Genomic DNA, 10,493 nt, shown 5'->3' on the forward strand with positions numbered 1-10,493 from the left:
CCTCATATTGGTTCCATTTCAACATTGATCGGATGCACCAGCACAGACCGTTTTCTCCCCGGACAGTGAGAGAGGATGGCCGCTGCTGCGTGGAACAAAGGGCCTCTGCTGCTGGCACACAACGGGTTAAGGTGTGCGAACGCCCGAGTTGGCTGACGGTATTCAAGCGCAATGATTAACGATATTGATTCACGAAACATGCGGAATTGTAACGTCTTAGCACCAAGAGGAAACAAAGAGCCGAGCTATCCTCCTCCAATTGATTGGTGCTCGCGCTGACATAACGTAATTAACTACAGTAAGAGCGAAATTATTTCTCTGCTCCCAAATCATTAACTATTAACAACTTTTATTTAATAGAAATGCCAGAATCTCCAAAAAAGCCAGAATGATGATTGATGTCGAAAAGAAGAAGAAAAAGTGCCCGGCTGCAAGAAAAACAACTGTCTAAACGTTGCTGTTGAAGAGAGGGAGCCTGCTTTCAACCTGATCACAAACTTGGTTTTTGAAGGGAGAGCGCCCCGCCCTCCTGCTCCTTATAACCAGAAAGCCTGTTTGCAGGACGCACAAACACAACCGGAACACTGGAGACCACGTCGCCGTGCACGAACCGTTCCTGGAGAAGAACTCTGGCTACAAAGACTTTACGGATTACTCTGGTTGCTTCACCCTCATGACCGCGAGCGAACGACCAGAAGCGGCCATGGATTTTCTCAATCACAACTATTTGAATGCGCGCAGCCCCTACGACTATACCTTTAATTTCTGGAACGACTATCTCGGGCTGACGACGTTGGTCACGAAGAATAATAAGCTCAGCATCCCCCAGAACCCAAACTCCATCACCGAGTCCCTTAAAGCGACCCTGGGCTTGGACGATTCCCCGCCGTGTCCGTGCGTAATCGCGGGCGGCGTTGGGGAGAGCGGTCACCTGGACTGCTGCTGCCCGTCCGGGAGCCCCCCGCCGGCTTCCATCCTGGACTTGAAAGAGCGTTTCTCGATACTGAGCCCCTTCCAGAACCAGCTCGGTGTGCAGCTGCCTGAGCGAGAGGTGGGCTTCGGCGGGAGCTTCGCCGGGTTCGATCTGTTCGGCATGGAGAGGAAGATGCGCAAACCCGCCTCCAGGAGCAAGCAGGAACCCAAAATCTGCGTCTTCTGCCGAAATAACGGGGCACCCGAGGAGGTGTACGGCTCTCACGTCCTGAAGACTCCGGACGGCAGGGTCGTGTGCCCGATTCTGAGGGCTTACACCTGCCCCCTGTGCAGTGCCAACGGGGACAATGCCCACACGATAAAATACTGTCCACTGTCAAAAGACCAGCCATCCCAGCGACCATTAAAGGGAGGGAGGGCTGTGGGTGGTAAGAGGATGAAAATATTCTAAACAGACATGACTATAGAGTAAATTGAATTGCACTGAACTATTTCCAGATGACTGTTTTGATTTCGGCTTTAGCCTTTATCCCAGTTTCATAAACATATTGATTTTATCCTTTTTCTCTCTCTCTCTCTCTCTCTCTCTCTCTCTCTAAGATCTCTTATATTTTTATAGTTATTTTATCGACATAGAACGATTTTATGCTTTATACATTGGATTTATTTTTCTTGCTAGTTTATAGTCATTTGAGTGTGTGCATATACAACATGTATCAATAGTCACAAAGTGTGAATACATTTGAAGAGAAGTATTTTGGTCATGTAGGGAAACACACTGACATTGGCAAAAAGGGGATGAATGTCATATTTCTACCAAGTATTTTTGTACGGTGAGCTAAACTCGCTGCGATTTTCTTTCTCGTCTTAGAAAACCAAAGTTATGTTTGCCATTAAAGAAGCTCAAGAATGTGTCATTGATGAGTGCTTGTGTGCGTCTGACTGGACGAGGAACTCTTTGCTCCCATCTGCCTGCCTAAAAAAAAAAACTCCACAACATATTTTCCAACGTGCTCAAAAAGTTGACATTCAATCTGCGAGGCAGGAAGAAAAAAAAAAAAAAAAAGAGACAATGTGGCCTCTGTTTAGGACTCATGTTCTCTGGGGGACATTATAATCAAATGTTGCCAAGCCAAACTTTTACTCCAATGCTATGTGATGAAAACGTCATCTGACTTAACAAGCAGTCAGAAATGAGAGCTACTAGCCTGCGTTTCTGTATGTTTACATTCCCAAATAAGTGCGACACACTGGATTTCCTTTTCTCCGCCAGGTCTCTCTTTCTTTACAGCGGTTTTTTTTTTGGTGGTTTGTTTTGATTTGCCCAACATCTTCACCGGACAGTCTCATGCCTGCTCTGAGAGTCTTTTCACTCTGAGCGTGGGGTGAAAAAGAGCAAATGAATGTTAGCAAACAACAACGACATGTTATCCCCGTTATTTCTTTTCCTGAATAATCCCAAAAAAAGATGCAAAAATGTTGTGAATGTATGATTGAAAGTGTCACTTGCAGGACTGCACATTTCTGACAGTTTTGTTTACCAAAGGAATACAATTGCATTGAAGAAAGAAGAGAGATTTGCTGTATTGTATATAAAGTGATGTTTATTCAGTATTTTAACATTACAAGTGACTTCAGAGGGCGCTACCTCAACAGGATTTTGTACTTACATGTAAAATGTCAACAGCAGTTTATTGATATAGTGCTGCCATTTATAATAAGGGTTTTGATAGTATTTTTGATCTTTGTATAACATAATTGTATTTTCATTTTGTCGCATTTAACATGACGGAAGTGAATTTCCAAGAAGCTATAAGCATTGCTCACCAAAAGGTGATTGTCTGTAAATAACGATTATACCCATACTTTTTAAAGTTTAGTTGGTCAATGTTACATTCTTGAGAGTGTGCCAGAGAGTGGATATTGAAACAGGCTGACACAATTTGCCACTTTTAACAGAGGATTTTTTTGATTAAATGAATAATAGAAAAAGAAAACACTGTTGAACTTTGTTATTTATATTTTGCCACGATTTCCTGTATGCTGCTGTGCAGAATAACAACATATGAATCCACTAGAGAAATAAAAACCTATCAAATATTTGGAGCTATGTGGTCGTGTTCTTCAGTTGGTTAAACGGAGTGGGTATATAAACCCCTTTTGCATTCTTTTGTTGGTGTGCAGGAGTCTAGAATTACCGGTTTACTGACTGACTTGGTGATTTGCAGATGGACTGATTGAATCAAGCAGGGAAGTCGACTAAAAAACACACTTCCAGGAACACCCCTGCTTGCCCTAATTGGCCTGCTAACTGACTGCCTCACTGACTAACTAACAGACTGGATGTGGATCGTGTAAGCGTTTGAGCCCCTCATGCATAAAACAACCTTTTTGCTTTTTGGACAAACCAAAACTGATCTGCTGATCTGGTATCTCAAAGATTTGTGTCCAAAGGACAAACACAGTGCGGCGGTTGTTTAGGGAGGTCTGCCCACACAAGAATGTCTTGGCTTAGGCCTCGCCGTTCAAACGGATCATGTTTGCACTGAAGTGGGTTGAATAGCTGGCCCTCCCGGCCTTCTCCGCCTGCCATCTGTGGAATGGCTGCTGCAGACTTTAAAAGGGGGCTCAAAGCAGGCAGAGAGCTTTGCTGCTGCTTCTTGTCGGGGGGTTTTTTTCCGGAAAGAGCTGAACACAGTTATGCAGCTGTGAGTGCTCGGTTTCTTACAAATGCGCCATCAATGAGGGCGCAATAAATAAAACCATGATGAGCTCATGAATGGTTTCACTGTCTTGCGGCCCGACTCGCCAGCAAAACAACCTCAGACGTTTATAATTGCTGCTGACGCTGAGCATGCACTACAAAAACACATCAAGAAGAGTGTACATACATGAGCCCGAGGCAACCAGCTGGTGTCATCCACACCTTGGCTGTTCCCCCCCACCCTTCCTCCCTCCCTGTTCCCTCCTCCTCTGCCTTCATGCATCTCCCCAGCTGAGGCTGCGCCATTAAAAATGGATGACTACTAAGTGCAACAGGGATTTATCTCTGTGAGAACAGTGGTGAAAAAGCCTGGCGGGCTCGCATTTCAGGCAAACACAGTACGCTAACAGGTCTTATTCCCTCTACGCCGCCTCCATTAGCCGCTCCGCAGACAGAGCCCTTATAATCTACTTAGGTGCACCATTCATGAGATATGCATCTCCCATGATCACATAATATGTGGCTGTTTTTAATGCAATATACTTGTATTTATATATTTATAATATATTTGTGTGCACGACAAATCTCCCTGCAGAGAAACAAATGAGGTTTGTTTCAGATGTGAGGCAGCAAAGTTCTGCCATGTACTAAATGTTCTTTAACAGAGATGGGAGATGATTGAGGAAGAAATTAAATGGCAGCATTATCGGTCAGGTGTTGTATTAGTTATCACCCAGAATGAGGCAATGGGATCCCCTCTGGCAGGTGATTAAGATTCAGCTCATGCTCCGCAGCATTAGTTAGTCTTTGCTGTGATTTAGAGGACTCATTAATCCACGCTGCTCATCACGGTGGCTGCATAGAAGGTTTCCTGGTTAAAGAGCTGTAGTTACTGTACAGCAGACGTCCGATGTACCCCGATCAGACGGGCTCAAGTACTCTGTCATCGTACCGGTCTGATCGATGGGCAGGCTTCATGGAATTGCCTGATATCACTAAACTACAGAGACACAATGGCTGATCCGTGGCTGTGAATCCATTCACAGCGGCATAATCCTGGAGTTGAGTATGTTTAGTCTTGGTCTCTCTTTTCCTTATTTTTTTCAGAAAGTTCTGTTCAGTTTACATTCACGCTATGATCTGCTAATCATTAGGAGTCTAAAAACGTAGATGTTTAACCATTTCACGATCATTTTTAGCTTTTTTTCTAACAATAAATACACCATCAGCATCACAGCAAATTTAAATCCCATATGTGATTATTAAATCTTAAACACATATTTTGTTTATTTTATACACCACACAGTCTCTCTCCAATTGCAGAAGAAGCCTGGTGGAAATCACTGCAGTAGATTACAAGATATATTTTCACGCTGAAGGTTTTTTTAAGCCCCTTTCTCACTGGACAACAGAAACACGAACACTGACTAACATCTTGATTTTGTCTTCAGTGCTAAAAGGTTATAATCTGAATTCATTCCCGGGACAAATGTGTCTGAGGTTAGTCTTTAATGCGCACTGAAACGGACATATAATAAATACAAACAACAGGGATTTGGGCAATTATTTACTATTTTACAAAACATATAAATAATATGCTCTCCTCAAAAGTCACCAGACTCCATTGACAGAAACCTTTTTACCGCGCTGATCATCGTAAAACACACTATTCAAACTCATCAAAATGATCTGTGAGTCTTTCCACTATTCCAACAGTCACCAACTCTGGTTTGAGAGTTTCAAAGAGAGACTGAATAAGTAGCAGATATATATATATATATATATATATATATATATATATATATATATATATATATATATATATATATATATATATATATATATATATATATATATATATATATATATATATATATATATAAAAAGAAGTAACCACCGTAACATTTTCACGGTTTACTAACCCTGCTTTCCGCTGCATTCATGGTGTCAAAAGAGACTCACCAGAAAAAAAACAAAAAAACAAACAGATGCTGACAATGGGAAGAGTCCAGATCCTATTTTTTGTGAGTTTTCTTGAGTTTAAAAAACCCTGCAACAAATACTGGTGGAAAAAAGGGTATCGTTTACCGTTTATTGACATTTAAGGGAAGAATTTCTCTCATTTCTCAGATGATGAAATGCACCCTTCATCTATGCGTTTTCTTATTGTCCACTGTATTGCCATCCTGACATGACAAAATGAAACCCTGGCCCATTTTAATAGAACCCCTCCTCTTCATCGACCCATGTAATAATGTTAAAAGGCAAATAATAAGATATGAATCTGGAGAATTAATCCACTGGTCCAATCAGCTCTCAGAAAACACTGTTCCAGCCATCATAGCCTCTCTGCCGGCTGCAGATTTAAAAATATTCTTGAATTACTCAATTGCTTCTTAATGATGCAGACTGAGAAACTGCATCAAAATACAATAGATCACATCTGTCTGTGGTGTAATGGAGCTGAAACATTAAAACCTAATCCGTCTGGTTCTGCAGGACAAAGCAAATACTGAAACGGTTCTGCTAAACGACCTCATGGGCCATTTGCATAGAATCCCTCTCTTTCACTGACCCCTCATGACAACAGTGCAGACGGCTGATGATAAGTCACAGATCTGCAGAATTCATTTATGGGTCACATCATTTCCCAGCATACACTTGTAATGAGGATGCTCCTGTCGCCTAGCAACTCCTGGGAATAAAATTGGACAGCAGCTGAGCATGAAAGTCATTCCATAGAGCGAGCTAAAGAGGATACCATCTCTGGCCTTCACATTACATGGCTTATTGGTGCCGGTTTGATTTTAAAATTGGAATAAGGAAAAAAAAAAAAAAAAAAAAGAGAAAACCCCCGAAAAGGCTTTTGGCATAGATGTCCTTTGAAACACACTAGCACCCCCTGTGGGGATGAAAGGCATTACAAAAACATGAATACCTGTTGTGTGACACTTCTGATATCCAGTGTTATTCAAAGCCGCTGATGTGGAAGGCATCATAATGACGAGTACGGTGTTATTGAACTCTCTGTCAACGACGCTGCGCTGACCATTCGCAGCGCTCCGAGATAACAACTCTGTCCCTCTGAGGGCAGATTGCAGCTTTGATGCCGTAATTGAAATTTCACAAAGGATTTATCTGAAAGCAAAAAGCGTTGCTGTTTAAGTGAGCCAGACAGGTTATTAAGTTTCTTTCACAGCATGATCGGCTTATTTCTCAGTGGCCGTTTCGCTGGTGCAGATGTACTGTCAGTTGAAATAATCCTCCAAGTCACCGGTGCGTATCCGCAGAAGATCTGCTCCGCATCAAGTAATCTCAACATTTATTCTGTGGGTGCGTTTTCTTTAAAAAGTTGTTCTGCATTAGAAATACTCGCATGTCTGGCTTCAGTCATTTCCTGCTGTGGACATTCTCAGCTTATCCACTAGCATTGGCATTTTATTAGACAGTCAACAATAAATATAAAACAAGACAGCAAGGGACTGGGTTTCTGTTTGTGCCTCGTGGTGCAAATACAGAATCAGGAATTTAATTTCCTGTCGACGTCGTCTTGAACAATCTGCGTCTTTCTGCAGACTGCGAGGATGAATCCGACATCATGTAATGTTTTACGAACAGGCCTTTTCAAACTTGACAACATAACCGTTCTAAATGGGCCCCTTTGTATTTCCTCTTATGTTTGTTAATGCAGCAGCCGACAGGAAGTCAACTTGGACCAAAGCGGTTGCCCTAGCAACAGAAGACCTCAATGAATCCTCATTGTAAAGATGCTCGTTCCCTGCTCTGTAACGTGTTACACCGCAACAGAACAGCGCTGTGTCCGCGTTTAGTTAAATCTAAATCCGGCGTGCGAAAATACGCTTCGAATGAACCCGACTAGCGCTCCGGTGTCTTACAGACTCAATACACAACAATATTTCATATAAATGACCAGAAGATCAACTGCAAGCTTTGCACACACATCAAAGACTAATATCGTTAACAATAAGGCTGCTCACACTACCCTGCAACAGAATCCACACATTCAGCTCGATCACAAGTCACAGTATAGTTAATAGAAAATAATGGACCACAGAGGCCTTTGGTTAGGGTCCCCACATGTGTTCGTACTGGGTCTGTACTTCTAATATACAGTAGTGTAACCATGATGTCGGAGCAGAAACTAAATCTACTGCTTTTCATGTTGAACAGAGTAACGGGAGGTTTTCTAAAAAGGTACACATTTGTACTGTGGACCATTTGCAACAGGGCTACACATAAAAGGCCCAGAAGAAACCGGGTATTTAATGGTAATATAAGAGAAAACTCAAACAACATTTCCGTGTTCACATTTGTGAACAACCGTTTTGACTATTCCTGGACATGGTGAGCTTTTAAAAGCTATTTTTACGACACATTTTCAGAGGCCACTCAACATAACAGGAGATACGACCCAACTTGTCAATAAACTTGCTCACCTAAACAAGAACATTTAGTTAGATATCAGAGATCATTTTTAAAAGTATTGTTTTTGAGTCAGGCCTTCAAAAATATAATGTCGCATTTTGTTTTTCATTATTCATGAGTTTTCACTTGTTTGTACTAACAAAACAAAAGAGAAGTTAGAGACAAATTCTAACACTGCCTGCCTTCTCACTTCCTCACACCTGGTCAATCACTGTATAAACTTCATTGACATAGCAGTTTCGTTGTATGGGAAAGTAATTTTCAGGCTGCCAAAACACCATAGGAAACATAAATCAGTGTTGAATCTTTGAGAAAATATTCTCTCTTTTGCTCCATGAAGTATTTTCCCTTGCTGTTACCCTCTGGACCATATCGTGCTATACTGGACATTAGTGGGGCAATAGTGTTCTGTTATTTGCTCAGGGCAGAAGTTCAGGACTGTGATGACAGCGTGATGATGCGTTTACAGGTTATAATATATATAATCAACCTGCACTGCAGCTCTGCAGAGCTTGAAGGTAAAAGACAAAGTCCTGTCAATCGTCACATCTCTGGTGACTTCTTCTTTTGATAGAAAGTAGAAATTATTGACATTTTTAAATTAAAAAGCAGCTTAACTTCAGATGTTCCTGCACAGTAGATCAGATGAGCTTCAAAAGGTAAACATGTAAGATTTAAGTGTCTCTCGTTCTATCAACACCCGGCTTTGTTGCCGTTTGTACGACTGTCTCACAACACCCAGTTGTGTCACTGACCCATGCAATAACAATGTTGAAAGCAGATAATAAGTTACACATGTGCAGCGCTCACTTATTGGTCCGATCATTTCCCACAATACACTTGTGCAATGAGGATATTCCTGTCGCCTAGCAACTCCTGGAGATAAAATTGGACAGCAGCCAAGCATGAACGTCATTCCGTAGAGCGAAGCAGAGAGGATACCATCTTTAGCGCTCACTCCATGGCCTGCTGGTGATTTGGAGTAATTCATGTGCACACACGGATTTAAAAAAAAAAAAAAAAAAATGTATGTAAATATGCACTACCAAATTATGTGTGCGCTACCATTTGTCTAGATAACGATAAACAATGTATGTTCTGTAAAGATAATCAACAAAAAGCTGTTATTGTTAAAACAAAATGACCCGTTTTTATCTCACTGTTCTATCACATGGGTGAGGTGTACTGCTGTTTTCTGTGGAACATACACGACTACTTTTGACTGACATCTACTCACCTGTTTGGTTTTGCTAGTCTGAGTGGAGAGGAACTGAGCCACGATACAGTCAGTCAGTCAGTCCATATACAGCATCTACCAAATCTGGTTGAATAGTGAGTGTATCGAGGTGAACACTACTCCAAACTGCGTTCTCTCCTGCTTCATACGAGCCTCGTATCGTTTCCTCTTAGTAACAACTTATCCAAAAACCTTTATCTCCAAGCTGTCTGTAGTTTATTCACAACAGAGAAGTGACAACATTAAGTGTATGCCTGCTTAAATGTATCAGTATACAAATTTAAAAAATGCAAATCACCATCGTCTGAAAATGAGTTAGAGGAGCAACTTACAGCTGCAAACATTTTACATAAATTGTAGGTAGAGAAAAATCGACAAAACATTAGATGAATAATAAAAAATGTGGGAAGTTTATTTATCAGTATGCGAATTGGTACCTAGTAGTTAAATTGATATTTGACTGAAACAGCATCATTTATAAGAGCGTTATATCGGTTTTCATATACTAACTGCAAAAATGTATACAATCAGTGTACTGTGTACACTAGTGTCTAGTATGGAAGTACACCATGAACATCAGAATATAGCACATAGTGTTACTACTAGTATGGAATTGGGAGAAATCAAATTTCATAATCTTTTTGAGCACATCGGGGTCGGTGACCTCCTGGAATAACTTTGACCCGAACGCGTCTCTAATCAGGCAGAGTGACTGCAAAACATCCCACAGTTCATGAGACAGTAAAAACACTCAACATCAGTGTTACTGTTGTGTGCATCACACTTTGTTTTCATTCACATCTACTTAATCCTAGTGGACAAAATGTTCCTTCAAAATGGCCCAGGGTTGTTGTTTGTTGTGATCGTGTTGCTACATTGATCACCGTCCAAGTGGAAAATTGATTTGTTTTCCATCTCTTCTTACTTAATAATGCAGTGGATTAAAACTGCCAGAGGGTGGTCTATTCCGCACACTTGAGATTGTTTCTGGGTAACACCGATGAAAATGTAACTGCAGGTTTCAGGGAATAATGAATAGCAGCTCGGCTAATGGTTTGACCAAACTTTAAACCAAAACTCCACCCGGCTGCTTTATTTCCACGCAACGTGTGGCTCACTAATGCTCGGAAGGAGAGCTACAATATGTCAGCACCACCAAAGTACCGTGATACA

At 41.3% G+C, this 10,493-nt stretch overlaps 1 protein-coding gene across 1 annotated transcript; it reads left to right on the forward strand.

The window, feature by feature from the left end:
* Positions 1 to 673: 673 nt before the first annotated feature.
* Positions 674 to 1,384, forward strand: nanos1 (nanos homolog 1). The gene has a single exon (XM_076105330.1). It carries the CDS (start codon positions 674 to 676, stop codon positions 1,382 to 1,384), a length of 711 nt encoding a protein of 236 aa, XP_075961445.1.
* The last annotated feature ends 9,109 nt before the right edge of the window (positions 1,385 to 10,493 follow it).

The sequence above is a fragment of the Anarhichas minor genome, unplaced genomic scaffold, assembly GCF_050575085.1.
Source record: "Anarhichas minor isolate MPS153535 unplaced genomic scaffold, ASM5057508v1 ptg000031l, whole genome shotgun sequence".
Classification (NCBI taxonomy): domain Eukaryota; kingdom Metazoa; phylum Chordata; class Actinopteri; order Perciformes; family Anarhichadidae; genus Anarhichas; species Anarhichas minor.

What these genes read in the sequence shown, in the direction of transcription:
- nanos1 (XM_076105330.1), top strand. Translation starts at nt 674, where the DNA reads ATGACCGCGAGCGAACGACCAGAAGCGGCCATGGATTTTCTCAATCAC.